This window comes from Anguilla rostrata, chromosome 7, assembly GCF_018555375.3.
Source record: "Anguilla rostrata isolate EN2019 chromosome 7, ASM1855537v3, whole genome shotgun sequence".
Taxonomy (NCBI): Eukaryota; Metazoa; Chordata; class Actinopteri; order Anguilliformes; family Anguillidae; genus Anguilla; species Anguilla rostrata.
The window spans coordinates 21,990,211-22,006,020 of NC_057939.1; the positions used below are offsets into that span (position 1 = coordinate 21,990,211).

The window sequence follows — 15,810 nt, forward strand, 5'->3', positions numbered from 1 at the left end:
AGCCTAATCTTTCGTCTAGTTGAGTTGTCTGATTGAATTGGATGTGTGCTGTATGGCGTGTCACAGAACGGTGCTTAAAATGAGGGAAGCTGACCGAGGGCGTTAACGTGTAAGAATATTTGAGCGTGTGCGTAATATTTGAATATGTCAAATCATGTATTTCCCCTGTGGTTCCATCCCCTCTGCGAGCTCAACCTACGCGCCTGGTGCACTGCAGTGATTCCAGAAAGGCTTTTTATTAATCTTAGCCGCCCTTTGTCGTGACACACTAAACTAAGTGTCATTAGTTTATCAGCCTTCATTTAAGAACTTCTGTTGCGCGAGGCATGGTTTTATTTTATGGTTGAACACGTGTTCGGTGGATATCATAGGCACATTGGGCTAAGACGATACGATACCTAGACTTCGCTGAAAGACACACATTATCTTACACTTTATTAAATTATGAATTACGTAGCAACTTCTTACTGCCGAATGTGGCTATAAAAAATCAAGCTATTGCTTGAAAATAATAGTACACGTGATTCAACTGAAAACTCTTTCGCTTTAAAGTTGAAACACTGTTGGTTGTAATATGCTATTTTATAAACTCAGTAAGCCAATTTAAACACTTCAGCGCACTGGGTCACGCTTCGTTAATTTTTTTCTTGGTTGTGCTATTACAAGCAATTGTATAGTGCTGGAGACGATATTCTCTTGCAATTGCATTGTACAGAACTAGTTTAGACTGGATCACCCCCCCGCCCCCCTCCTGTTCTCCAGCGAACGCCTCCCCCTGTTCAAGAATCTTCTGCCCTCTACGTGGACTTGCAAACATTTGCCAGTAAATTAGTCACGTTTGTGATACGTATGTCTACAAAACAAATGTATTTGTTGCGGACGTGCGTAAATTTTTTTATCTGGAATTTGCGGCATCTACTAGATGGGGTTGATGCTCAGTTCTCATTTCACAGCATCAGCACCTGCGGCTGGTCCAAGCAGATGGGTTGTGCCAGCGGGCATGCGCAGTTTACATCTACGCAGCATTCGTCGCAACGCTGAAGATGTAAAGGTGCGCGCTCAGTTGCGAATAAAAAAAGAGATGTACTATTTAGTTTTGAAAGTCTGCACTTAGTTGTGACTTCCTTTATTTTTGTGTGTGTGATAAATGTGGCGTACTGCAGTCTTGATACTTAATTTCATATTCGGCATTTATAGTTTTCTTTTATCAACATTTAAATCGTTAAACATCGTGCAAGCACGATGTTTGACAAACTCCTTATTTGAATTTGATTGTGCGAGTTCATAAGTATCAGTTACTTATAGTACCAGGCCTTTGGTTCATATGTGGGGGTTTATCCAAGAGCTAAACATGTTTTTATTTTATTTTTTGCTTTGTTTTTTTAATACATTTTTTAATGCATTTTTTTCTGTTGGTTGCCTGAACTGAATCATAGGACTTGGGGTGCCATGGGGGTGGGGTGCCGTATTCAGACACAAACAATATGTCAAAGCATTCTCACAGAGATATTTTATGTGGTTGTCCAGTGGCACAGAGCACATCTATTTGTCCTTGATTTGTCCCCAAATACCCATTTGAATATATGTTAAAAAGGTGATCTGTGGTGAGTGGAACTTTGTGGTTTTGAGCCTCCAGGCACTTCGATGCTTGCTGCGTGCTGCTTGGTTGGAGCTGGCGGGCGGGGGGGTTGGGGAGGGCGGGGGCTTGGGGGGGTTGGGGGACTTGGGGTGGCTACTCTAAGGCTCAGGAAGACGACACTGCGTCTGATATTCCGCTGATGTTCTTGCTTGACTACCCATGGACTACTCATTCCTCATTCATTCATCCTTGTCTACCCATGGCTATGCTCAACCCCCCCCCCCCCCCACCCAATATCCCCCCAGCCCCACCCCCAACCATCACTCAATATTCACTCCTCCCACCCCTCCCAAAGCTCTCACCACCACTCAACATCAGTGCTGCAACTCCTTCCCAACCCACCCCCCCACACACCACCCCCCATCCAGGCTGCATTATTGGCCAGCAGACCTTTCACATTATCTCCTCTATAGGCTCTGCATCCCAGGACCCCAGCGAAGGTCACTGTGGGTCATCTGTGTCATTGTCCTTCCGTCTCGCTGCTGCCACAGTGAGTGCTGGAAGATCACAGCCATAGATTTTACTTGCTTGGTCTCTGGCCCAGGCCATTTGGCAATGCAAAGAGCTGAAATCGGGGGATGCTCCACACTCGAAAAAGGGCCCCCTCTGCCAGGTGAGAGGAAGGGTGGCAGGGCGTTGTTTTCGGTTGCATGCAGAAATTTTGAGGAGCAGCATCAGGTGACAGAAATGGAATGAATGGAAGTGCTTGATGGAGAGAGCGACTGTTGTGAATGAACTGAGAGAGAAAAGACCCCCTGGGTATGGGGTGAGGGGGGTGAATGGGACCCTCTGTGTGTTTGTGTGTGTGTGCGTGTGTGTGTCTGTGTGTCTGTGTGTGTCTCTGTGTGTCTGTGTGTTTGTGTGTGTGTCTGTGTCTGTGTGTGTGTGTGTGTGTGTGCTAATGTGTGTGTATGCACAGGTATGAGTGTGTGCGCATGTATGCAATTGTGTCTGTCTGTCTTCGGTGCCCTGCGCAGTGAAAGAGACCCAGCATTATATGGCCTCCTTTTGGGCACATTAATCAGGGACAGAATGAAGGGGGATCAAGTGTGTCACTTGGGATTTCTCAACCTGGTGGACCATGAGAACCTCGGACTCCAGGCTAGAGAACAAATATAGCAAAATAATGGAAGTGTGCAAGTCAATATCCCTTTCTTTCTCTCTCTCGCTTGTTCTCTCTCTCTGCATTCCTCCACAAACCAGTAGCAGACCTCCTTTTCCCCCAGCTACATTTGTTAGTGCTCATTTCTGTGACCTCTGAGAAATGAATGAGAAAATGCTGTGGCTACCTGTTAAGCGTGGTGCCTGACTCGCAACTCACTGATTTGTCTGTTCAGGAGGTGAATGGCCATTCCATACCTCAGAAGGCATGTTTCCCTGCTCATTTAATTCATTAATCTAGCTTTTAAATGGAGAACTCCCACTAATGGTGCAAGGGTATGTTACCGAACATGTTTATTTATTTTTTGGAAGGCCCAGCCCCCCTCCCCCGCTCAGCCATCCTACCATGGAGAAACCACTTCTGATGCCATGCTGCCTGGGACTATGAAAGCAACTGTTATATATTGACTAAGTAATTATTTTTGATTTAGAGCTTGTTTATGTAACGTTGATGGTAGTGAGAGGTTGATGTGTGCTCATTCAGTATTCATGCTATACAACTGGATCATTTACTTTGTTACATTTCCCTGTATGCTTATTAGTAAAACAGTTTTGCTTATAAAATGTAGAGACCGCCTCTGGTTTTCTTCGGTTCGGGCTTGTTCACTTTGTTGTGTGTAAGTGCCGGACTCTTTCTGGAGAAATAAATCTCCAAAAAGAATTACATGAGCCCGCCAGGGAGGCCTACAGAACCCTGGACAGCAGCACCCTCACACGTAGGCATGCTCACCTGATGCTGATTAGCAGTGAACTCAGGTGTTGCCACTTTCCTTTGTTTGGCCACTTATAAAGGCACAGCCTTCTGGGTCTTCCTGATGAAATTTCCTTTCTGCCTCTGAGAGCGGACATATTGTTTTCTATTGTGAGTTGGGATAATTGTGTTCACCAGTTTGGTTAGAAACCACCCTAAGATCCTTTCTTGAGTTCTTTTGCATTTTGGTTGATTAACACGTTTCTGCATCACAAATGTGTAGTATAAAAAATCAATGGAACTGCCAGATATTTAGGTTAACTTGCCTTTAGGGGTCCAAGATTTTCCAGAGTTAGAATGAAAAGCCTACACACTCTGGCAGTGGAATCTCAGTCTTTTAGATACAGGGTCCACCAGCCAATTCCAGGATGTTTTTTTTTTATATTTGCTGATGGGCAGTTATTCCACTATTATTTCTCTTTTTGTGTCCTATGTATTTTACTGTGAATGACCAGCCCTGTCTGACTTTGCATTTTACTCTGAGTTCCCTAAATGAACTTTCCCAATTACCTGGAAAATAGGAGAATACCTCTCAGCAACAAGAACAAAAAATGTTTTGTTGCCGTAAAGGCCATCTCCATTTGAAATCAATGTTCTCTAGAGTTCTGCTCAACACTAATGTTATTTTACACCCATTGACTTTCTTTTTCTTCTTCTGAGCTTATTAGTTTCATCTTTGCTATCCTGGGGTCCACAGTGCTGCCACATTCCACCCCTACCTAGCAGAAAGCTAGGCATTGTCACTCTGTGGACATTGAGAAAAAACAAAAGGGAACAGCTAGGCATTAGCCAATCAGTGCATGGCAGGACTGGGGTCGGTTCCATTTCAAATCAATCAAGTTTGGAAATTAATTCAAATTAATTTCATGAATTAAAAAATTTCCGACATGTTCTGCTAGAAATGAAATGGAATTGACCCAGTCTCTTTTGGCTGGGGGCGTATATTTTTAACTTTGTTGTTAGCATGACTGTTGGCAGTACAAAAACAATATTCAAAACTAACAGAACAATAAATAAAATTTAGTCAATATTAGAAATGTGATGTAATAACATTGGGTAACAAACTAGCTATGCATCAAAATAAAAAGGCCTCAATATAGGAAATAGAATAGAATGTGCTAGAAAATCAATGAGAGCCAGCCAGTCGAACATAAACTGAATAATTAATAAAATAAACAGTACACCAAAAAAGGCAAGGCAGGCAGCAGAGGAGCAGTTGTAATAATTAGTTATTGGTGGCATGGACAGGGACCGGTTTGACCTTACATGTGGGGTACCACAGGGATCCATTTTGGGCCGATGTTGGAGCAGTGCTCTTTGTTCCCTGTCTCCCTTTCTCAGGAACCATTGTGTCTTCCACTGTGTCCTCCGGCGCAGGCCCAGCACTCTGAGCGGGTTGTGTACATGCAGAAGGCACAACAATCGCACTGGGTGATGGGTGTCAGTGACTCGCATAAGCCATGTGAAATGCTACGAGTTGGGTGCAGTGCCAGCAGCACGCCATAGGAAGGAAGAGCGGTCATGACGACCCTTATCAACATTCTTGCTCGTTGAGGAGCTGCTGTACTGAAATTTTGTCTTTCTTTTCATCTTCCATCCTTTTTGGAATCTTTTTTTAATGAAACCCTCTAACCCTGGAAAGCAGTGAATATTTCATTATCAAGGGCTATAGCCTATTCATAGCTCGGCCACTAATGAGTAAATCATAGAGGCCCTGCAAAAAAATATAGATGTATATACAATGCATTATCATCTACATTTATTATTTATGAGTGGCGTGCATCACCGTCTCCACCGACAAATTGCTTCTTTATTTTCATAAATCCGCCATTCAGGATCATTTAGCAGTAATCATGGGTAAAAATAGAACAGCCAACAGTAGGCTACCAGTCTCGGAGCGCTACATATTTGGGGGTTGCCTGGGAGATTAAATAATTCACTGGCTGTCCCAATACGAAGTCAGCTGCCTCATTGCCTGCAATAGTGGCAATGCTACCTTCCAAGGCAGGTATTGGGACACAGCCACTGTGTGATGAAAGTGCAGAATTTCAGTTCATGTAAATATGGTTTCGTGAAGTCACAGCCCCCAGACACTTCGTGCTGTGTTATTGCTGTCGCAAAAACGCGCAAAAACATGACTAACCTTATGTAGGATTTGAGATAGCCTTGGGTTGAGAGTAAACTTTTTAGGACGTTGTAGGCTATTGTTACAACACCCTAAGAAATTAAATATTGCTGGGGAGCTGCGCCTTATCTCGACACTTTTTTTCAGAACTTGTGCCTTTAAAAACACATTTTATTAAAAGAAAACAAAAGTATAGATATAATCATTGTGTGTCTCCTTTTGAAATGTCACTGGCCATCAAAATAATTATGGTAGGCGATTTATGCGAATTTGTTATAAGTAGGCTATCTTTAAATTGAATAACAGATCCCCTGTTCTGACTTCGTATTGATTCAGTCTGTGGTGGTCCCAATCTGGCCATTCCACGAGCCCAGACTCGCCACTTAATATAATTAAAATGTTACGTTTTATATCGCAGTATTTTATTTTCATTTTATTTTTTATTTTTGTACTTTAACCGTTAAAAATGAGTGATACGCTACATTGTATACCGGTATTTTTGAATGTGGAACTATTATGGGTGAGGGGAGGGGGTAAACTTACAGTGCCTTCGGAAAGTATTCAGACTCCTTCACTACAGTATATAGCCTACACTTTGTTACGTTACAGCCTTATTCTAAAATTGATTAAATTCATTTTTATTGTAATCAATCTATACAGAATATCCCATAATGACAAAGCGAAAAAAGGTTTTTAGAACTTTTTGAAAATGTATAAAAAATAAAAAACTGAAATATCACATATCCGTATGTTAATTAATAATAGCGTGATCTGATCGCAAATTGGGAGATATGAGAGGCCTATCAAACGAATCTCAGAATATAAGAAACTTTAGAAATGTACTCAAAACTTACCTGTATATGAATAGAAATCAGTTACTTGAAAAGTGATTTGGAGTCAAACATTTACTAACTTGAAAGGTAATTTTGTCATTCTATCCCTCCAGCCTTAATTATATCATTTAAGTCAACAACCAATCATCATGCAACGTATTTCAATTTTTACAGCGCCATTTATAGAAGTTTTACACACAACACTTGATACGGGAGATTTTCCAGGGAATAAAAATCGAATACCATTTAAGGTCCTTTTGGAGGCAACCTGAAAAATTATTTCCCGGGCTGGTGGAAAAATTGTGCCGCGCAGAAAGAAAAAGTGGTATAAACGCAACCATTTTTAAAAAAAATAGGCCACACTCTGAATATACTCATATACTCACTCTTTCATTAGCGTTCACAGATTGCTTACCATATGAAATACACTTTCCAAGTTAATAAAATATCCAGTGTTAATTAGACCGTGATACATATGAACCCAAGAAAAATTAAACAGATGATAATGCAATTGGCCTAACTACAATAAATATTCTTTCTCTTATTATGTCTTATAATAGCCAGGCCAGTTGCCAAACATAAACTAAATTAAAATATTAGCACATTTTATTGTCTCAACATAGATTGTTAAACATCTTGTGAAGTCAGTTTAAGTGGGACTGACTAGGGCATTCAACATGACAATATAATATATTTGTTTTAGTGCTGCCAGCCAGTTTTCAAAATGCTGAACAAATGCAGCTGTTTGACACAATACAGACAGATGGTTTTTATTGTAATGTGTGGGACTGAGGCTGCTTCTTAAAGGGCCTTAACATGATTAATCTAATGCTTTGAAAGCTTTAATTTGCTTACCACAAACCTAACATTAGAGAATGTCTGTGAAATAATGTAACTGCTATATCAGTTCACTTCTAGTGTGACAGTACAGGTCCTGGGACCCAGGCGCAGAGTGGGGGGGAAAAAAAACACGAAACTCAAAAAGGGAAAATTAACAAGGATTTTACTCACACAAAAAAGGCAAACACAAACAGGGAACAGGCAAGGCCACAAAGGGCAAAACAACAAACTCAAAACATTCTTAAGAACAAAACACAGAACAGAACACAGGCAGGGTACAGGCAGGTGGAACACAGGCAAACACATAAAAGAAACACCAGAAAATACATACGGGTCAGGAACAAAACACAAACGGATAACAAACGCAGGCAGGTACAATGGGTCTCAACAAACGCTAGTCGGGAACAAACACAAGGAACCAGCACCCGAGTCAAGCGAACAGAGAACTTAAATAGACAGGGGTAACAAGACACAGGTGAACTCAAAAAACAATCAAACCAGAAGGAGGGGATAAGACACAGGTGGGAACAATAATGGGATAACGAGACAATGAAACAATCATACAATTAACAGGGGGGGGGAGCAGGACACAAAACAGAAGTGCCGCCATCTGGCGGCCCAACAGGGGAAACACAGACAGGAAAACAGGACCATGACATCTAGGGTCATAAAGCTTTGGACATGGGAACAATCACCACCCTTAGGCTGATGATAGGAATAAAAATAAAATGCATTCCAGGTAATTGCCATGTCAGTGAAGGTTCCCAAATGTTTTGGACTGCACAAACTGTTTTTCTGATAAAAGAAAAATGATTTAGTGTGCCAAAGCATGTTGTGTGAGTTTCCCTTTTAGTTTCTTAATATATTTTACCTTGTTAACTGACTGATCCATGCAGCCTTCTCAGATGCCATATCTAAACGCAAATAGCATTTAAGGGATATTTTGGATCAGCGTCCGATGCAGAATTTCCAACAGCATTAGCCAAGCATGAGTCGATTTACTTGCTCAAGGAGGAGTGGTGTCCTGTTTCACCACCAGAATTCCACATGCTGCTAGACTCTCTTGCCATATAGAAGGCATACTGGCCACATTTGGTTGCCTAACTTTATTTAGATTAGATTAGATTAGATTAGATTAGATAGATAGACAGACAGACAGACAGATTCCTTTTATTGTCATTGCACAGGTACAAATTTAGTTTGAAATTTAGTTTGCGGCAATCCGTTGGTATAAATGCATTTACAATACAATGAAAATAAGCTAACAAACACGACAAAGCTAAATAATATGGCATGTTATAAATAAGTAATTTAAATATAAACAAAATATATAATAGAATATATAAAATAGAAGAGAATATGTACATTAGGTAACAAAGAAAAAGACTGTGGCAGCAACATTATTGCACTTGTTTTTAAGTGAAAATTTATTTAAATGTTTTATTCTTATTCTTATTTTTTCAGGATAAGTGTGATCTAACTTTCCCCGAAAAGTTGGATCACACTTCTCTGGAAAGTGATCTAACTTCTTTGGAGTGACTTGTATTGAATAAAATTTAAGATCATTTCTGAGTGAAAGACATCATGCTGCAATTAGTCTTTTTGGCTTCATTTTTAAAAAAAGCTTGGCTGTCTGCTTTCCTCATACACTGTTCAAAAGAACACTTACTGAAGTGGTTGTAAGGGCTTAAAATTGGTATCTTGCCAATCACATCAGGGTCACCAAACTGTAAGGATTTAGCCATGGTCACAGGGAGGAAAACAAGTTTATTTAGACAGGTTTGCAAGGAAAAAACCTGACTTATCTGACTCCATAAATCTGTAATGTGGATGTGTGTGCGAATATGGGTTTACATATACGAGTATTGAATGAAGTGCGCTGAAATAGTGGGTGGCAAGACTTGTACCCTGGAAAGCAAGACTATCTACCGCTGCCAGGCATTCATCTAATTGTTCACTGACACAAAGACCTTCTATCCTGGCAGGTAAAGGTGCTACTCATCCGGGAATCTTGCAAATAATGTTTTTGCGCCATGAAGAAGCGACTTTAACCTGGAAAATTATGTTTGTCCGGGGTACTGATTCTAACCGATCCCAGGGAGCCCTAACTAAGGATACTCCATCTGGTTAGTGAAACTATGTAAATATCCCAGACTATGACCCCTGTTATTTATATGAAATAGCACAAGGGCTAATCTGAACACTGACTCGAACCCGCTATCCTGGAGCAGATTTCGGGTTGGTTGTCTTTTCACCTGTGTTTAACAGCCTTCTGATCTTTACGACCCCAATCCTGTACATCAATAGAATTTTGGCTAGAAACAGCCAAAATTCACCCTTACATGGGCATACCTGAGGAACAGTGTTGTGCAGCCATGACTCAGGCTGCTGGCTGACGTAAGCCCTGAATAGTGAGCCAAGGGGTGGAGGGCAGTGGACAGCAGCCCCCTATCCTGTGCCTCAGACTTGTGGTTAACACAAATCCATTCAGGCAAATACTCATTTGCTTACTGTGTTTGCACATTAAAAGCAAGTCACTGCTTTTGCGTGGCACAAGTGGTTGGTGTGACTCGGTACTAGCGCTTAAAAAATCTTGGCCTGAAACCAAAGAGAGCTGATTTTGCTGGTTCTATACCAAGGCATAGCTCTGCTCTTATACCATTGAGCAAGGTACTTTGACCTGTACTGCCCTTTGTATATACCAACTAATTAATAATGTGTAATTGTGCACAAAATAATGTGTCACGCTTACTCACTCCTTTTTTGCATAAAATGTTTAAAAATAGAATTTCCACACATTTTCTTAAATCATAAAGACAATTAATTTCCGTATTTAATCATCCAGTGCTAAAAAGAAACTGCAATAGATTTCAATTCGCCATAGCCTGAGTTACCGCCCACGCTGAGGACTGCAGAGTCAAATGTAGTGTTTGGGCAGCAGTCCCATGTTCTTCCAAACCAACGGAGGATTCTGCAGCCATTTCATGGGCCTAAAACTATGACTGGGCTTAACCCACACGAGCAGAAAATAAAAACATATTGGATTACAAATATGTTACAAAAAGAGATATTGTTCATATGCATCAGCCTAGCTTAATCATTGTCAGTTTGCAATGGTTGGTTTGTGCTACAGCATTGTGGCACTTCAAAACATGCCCACGTATCACTTATATTCAGCGAATCCAAAAATCCAGTTGTGTACCCTTAAAAATGTTCAGAAGACGTAATGGAGTAATTAAGGGGGATGGATGGGGAATAACTATCGTCTTCGGCAACCAACAAGGCGCCATCATTTGTGCGTCTGTTTATTTGCCTTCCTATTTATTCCCCCAACCTGCTAGCTCTGCAGAACATTATTTTAAGCCGCGGGAAATACTGCATCGATGCGACAGACCGTACCCTAAGCACTGTGTCAGTGCACCCCCTTGTGGCACAAACTCGAACTAAAACACAGTGCCCAATCACGCTGCTGTACTGACAGAACTTTCACACAACATATAATTTGCAAACAACGAACAGACCTTACAATGCTTGTGGGTGTTATGCACCTATCACAGGCCTCTGAATTCTGCACTGGAACAAAATTCAGTGTGGCAGTGCAGTGCTGTCATCAGGAAATTGTTACTGTTTGGGAGGCACTGTTGGTTTATCCCTGTAAACACAAGCTGTTTGCATAAAATATCCAGCCTTGTGCATAAATAACACGCACATATTTTGAAGGGGTGCTACTGCATGTGTTGCTCTGGGTAATGATAAATGATAACATAAGGATGTAGCAGAGATGATAGCAAATAAAAGTTTAAATATCAGTGTCATTTGTTTTCATCTATTTGGAGATGGCATTTCTACGTTCATGTCCTGTATCGGGTTGAATGCAACATAACTAATACTGATTTTACAAAAAAAAGTTGAAGGATTTCATTTGTAAGGGCACTTCACTGTTATTTTTCAAGATATTTACACAATTCTTTGTCTACTGTATGTATTCATATACAGTGAGCTTTGAAAAACTCCTTTGTTGCTTTAGCAGTATCATTGTCTTTCTGTAAGATGAAGTGCTGCCCAATGAGTTTGGAGGCATTTGGTTAAACTTCAACAGGTAATTCAATCCTGTTTGAATTCATCCTGTTTTCTGTAGGCTTTTTCTTATGTCTCAACCTCGTAAGTTTCCTTGACTTTCATTGGCACATCTCTGGTCCTCATGTTGACAGACACCAATAACTGACTTCAAAGGCAATCAAATGCCTAGAATCAAGAATAGATACTGAAAGCTCTCTTATACCTGTCCCAAACATTATGGCGCAGAGGCTATGTATAAAAAGCACTGTAATTTCACCAAGGTGAAACCAAAATGTACAAAAAATACCCTTTAATAAAAGCTGGGAGTGTGCACGTTAACCACATGTGAACTGTTTGATTATAAATGTACAATTGTGGAGTACAAAGCCACATCAAAAATAAAAATGTCTTCATCCCAAACGTTATAGAGCTCCCTGTACATGATCCATGAGTCTGTTAAATAAGAGGAAGTTGGGCAGCAAATGAGTCAACCTGTGGTGGACACAGCAATGTAATTATTTTTCAACCAAGATGTTGGTTTATAGTTCTTGTCACACCATTTATTTTTAATTCTGTACATTATAAGTTACTGCTCCACATCTCTTACCCACAGGTTTTTTCATTTCTGCCCAATGGAGTCTGAGAAGCTGTGGTTTGTGGGACTGTACAAGAACCATAATTCCAGTGGTGGCATTCCTTGGGGGGTGGTACAATTCAAAACATTTATTTGTCCCTTACTGTTGAACATAGTTACTTAAACAGCAAGCCAACAAAGATCAGCCACAATTAAACATAAGTGAATGTTTTAATATGGAATAACTTACAGAGGACATGAACTGTAATTATTTGACAAACATCAACGTACAGTAGAAAATAAAGACAGTTTTTCACAAGTAATAACAACACAATATCAATGCCACAAATGCTGATTTTCCTAAACTTCTTTGTTTGAAAGCTACATATTTTCTCCCTAGCTCTACCGGAGTACCTGCCTTTCTATAAATCTGCACAATAAACAGCCTTCTCTGTGGAAAACCCTTGAGCTTGTGTGCGTGCAAAAGCAGAGCACTAAACAATCACCATTCCTTCTATTAAGAGCTTTCATAATGCACCTCAACAGTTAATGTTTGACAGAAATATTACTTTTTCTGAGTTTTGTAGAACCTACACTAGTCTATGATGTGCGTCCACAGGCATGTTCCCCATATGTGTACCATTTGTGCAAAATAACTGGATATACCAAAAAAACTAAAACATTTCAGTTCTAAAAGGCCTGGCACTTCACACCACAAATACAACGCAAACTTTTCCACAAAAAGTGTTATCAGTCCGTATTTTCAACTTACAATACCATTAATTTATTCCTATTTTAAAACTTTCCACTGCGCATTTAACTAATCTAAAGTGCAAACACTATGGTGCAAATAATATGCCATTAATCAACATTAATGTATAAATTAACTACATATGGAGCTTATCTTTGACTTCATAAACATATACATGCTTGCTAACCCTTGTATGATACTAGCTTCTGTATGAAGGGAGTAGAGGGGTCTAGTGAAGGCTCAAACTGAACTCTGTGGTGTCATTTGTAACTCCAGTATTTTTGGTCCAGAAAAGAAACCCTGCCTCAAAATGGCAACACTACATTTTCAAATCCTCCAATGCTGATTTTGCTATGTATTCAGATTTGACCCATTTCAGAAGACTGGGACAACTTGACAGCCCTTGAATGAAAGAGCAAAAAATTTGTTTTTAATGTGTGCCAAATTCTGGTAACTTCAGGCTCAAAAAAAGTGGAGGGATGGTCACTGACAAAAGGCTGCAGGGTTCGGATGTGTGTGACTCTATTTTGAACTGAGGAGCGGGAGAATGAGTGTTACAGGTCCAGATGAAGCGGTGCTCAGTTGGGACTGACCACTCAGCTGAGAGCATTGGCTGGAACGCAGTCACACAGTGCCCTCTTCTCTGCCCTCAGTACCAGGCTCTCAGTCTGGAAGTCATGAAGGAAAGGTTAGGTTAACAACAGGGAAAAAGGTCCTCAGCATTGATCCTTGGCACTCTACGATGACACCGATTTCACTGTAACTTCACCGATCTTTAGTTTCGATGGTAATGTTAAATACACTTTCTGAAAGTCACTTTGGAAAAACACATTTGCCAAGTGTCTGAATTCTAAATCTGTAGCAATCCTGCCATGTCTCCACCTCTGTTTCCACCTTAAAACATCTCCACATGTTCACACAGGCTCCTAAAATTCTAACTAAACAGAAATAACTTTTCCCTATTCATTAATCTATGTGCACATCAAACCACACGTTAATCCACAGGATTTGATGTTATAAGAAAGAACTTTACATCAATTTCAGTCAGATCCTGCAAGTGAGGGAACCCTGACTTACTGGGACCCTGCTGGTCAGTTTTGAGTGGGTGAGTTTTGGTTGAAGCAAGATGTAATCAGTGACAAGTAAATACCCATTTTGTTTTTTATTTTCAGATTTGAATAAAAATGCGGACCGAATGTCATGCTTACTCGTGAGTCTAGGTTGAATGCAGTCTTCTTCAGATCTTGCAGAGCCCTCTGCATGAACTCAAAAGCATGGCAATCGACACAAGGTCGGCCTGAGAGAGGACAGCGTATAGGCACAACAAGAGAGCATAATTACCATAACCAAATCAATAAACAATAATTTAACAGTTAGTTATACAATCTATTTATTCTGACTAGAACGCAGGAAAACTCCATTTTACTATTGAAAGAACAGTCTGTAATGAAGTAAGAGTTAATAATAGATGACTATATGCACAAAGGAAAAAGCTGAATAATATACTTTACTGAAAACACAGCTTCGTCTAATGGGTGTACATGCCCTGCATTAAAAAATGTCAATATAACAACCTACTGGCGTATTATCCATGTTTCACAATCAGCAGGTAGGTTGTATGGCATTTCTGGTAACTGCTGACACTAAGAATGCAGCTAATAGGCCAATTGTCCCTGCCCAGTGCCTACTAAAAAAACAATGCTTAACACATACTTTCAGCCGGAATGACTGTCCCCGACTCCTGGTTGGCATCAATGGGCCTAAAGCACAGAAGCTCAACCATCAACAGCAGCATCACCGCTGCAGTGAGCATAGAATGGAGAAAACTCGTCGCCCTCATCTTGTCACCTGTTAAAGAATACAAATACAAAGATAGGAAACGACTTGTAAAATATAATATATTTATAATTATACAAACATATATTGCACGTCGACATTACAACTAAAAAGCTATCCCAGCCTCCAAATACATGGTGCAAATAGCGAACGTTAAAAAGCTAGCTAGTGGTAGCGCGTTGACCCCAATTAAGCTGTTTAAAATTGGTAGCGTTGAATAGCTAGCCTACTAACATATTGTTTAGATTTTCATCAAATAGTGACCTAACGTCACAGATTTTTTTACCGTTAGGTGGACTAATGTTAAAGAAAAAACAAAAAATAAAGCCAGATGCAAAATGAAAAACGCACACAGCGAGATAACTAGCGCTAGCATACAGATGGTGCAAGGACTATTCATTCTCACAAATGTTTGATTAGCTAGCCAGGTAAACATGAATATTCGTTTTGTCTAAATAAATTTATACTGATACTTATCGTCAATGGATTCATTAAATGAACTGAAATTTTAATTTACCAAATGTCTTGAGAACAAAACACCGCTGGTCACCGCCTACCCCTGCCTTCTGTTGCTGGATTTTGACAGGCGTCTTACGTAACGAATCGGCTGCTCCTATGTGACTCGACAAACTGGGAGTCTTCCGTGGTCACACCCACCTACTGTGGTCACACCCCACTCTAGTAGGCTAGAAAATAGTTGTATTTTCTAGTCTGATTCTAGCTAGCACGCTCGATTAGATTATTAAGTAAATATTGCTATAGCCTCGCTTTTATAGCTGACGTTAACCAGTTATAATTATACAGTCAGCTAAACCAGTGACACTCCAGTTAACAGGAGTATACTGTATACATTTCTAATAATGTCGCCAAGTCAAAACCTGAAAGAAAACGTTATCATTTCTGTTAACATTTTTACTAAAATTAGCATCTGACCAGCGAGAAGTTCATCATCAGAGCCTGGCTATAAAGTTAGCCAACGGGCTAGTTAGCTGGCTACTTAACACCAAAGCACTTAAAAGGGCTTAGCGTATTTTATAACTTCAATACTTACGTTATACTTACAAACTTACTATACTTATTTTTATACAGTTACGTAGTTTATACCTCAAATGTATATCGATATACTGTTGTCCGCCTGGTGGCCATCCTGCATTCAATACCGCTGCTGAAGTGCATGGTTGCAGGAGGATCATGGGGGTCCTGGCTGGTGTGTTGTATTCTCCTATGTAGTCTTTTAAAAT

The 15,810-nt window shown here is 40.2% G+C and overlaps 1 protein-coding gene across 3 annotated transcripts; it reads right to left on the reverse strand.

Moving 5' to 3' along the window:
• Window positions 1-12,194: 12,194 nt before the first annotated feature.
• On the reverse strand, window positions 12,195-15,810 carry nicol1 (NELL2 interacting cell ontogeny regulator 1). Of its 3 annotated transcripts, none has more exons than XM_064343745.1 (4): window positions 15,674-15,810; window positions 14,447-14,581; window positions 13,942-14,030; window positions 12,195-13,401 (listed from the first exon to the last, which is right to left on the reverse strand). In XM_064343745.1, exons 2-4 carry the CDS (start codon window positions 14,571-14,573, stop codon window positions 13,330-13,332), a joined length of 288 nt encoding a protein of 95 aa, XP_064199815.1. In that variant the 5' UTR covers window positions 14,574-14,581; window positions 15,674-15,810; the 3' UTR covers window positions 12,195-13,329. The 3 variants fall into 3 exon arrangements, with proteins under 3 accessions (XP_064199815.1, XP_064199813.1, XP_064199812.1); XM_064343743.1 differs by lacking the exon at window positions 15,674-15,810 and adding an exon at window positions 15,087-15,520; XM_064343742.1 differs by lacking the exon at window positions 15,674-15,810 and adding an exon at window positions 14,948-14,984.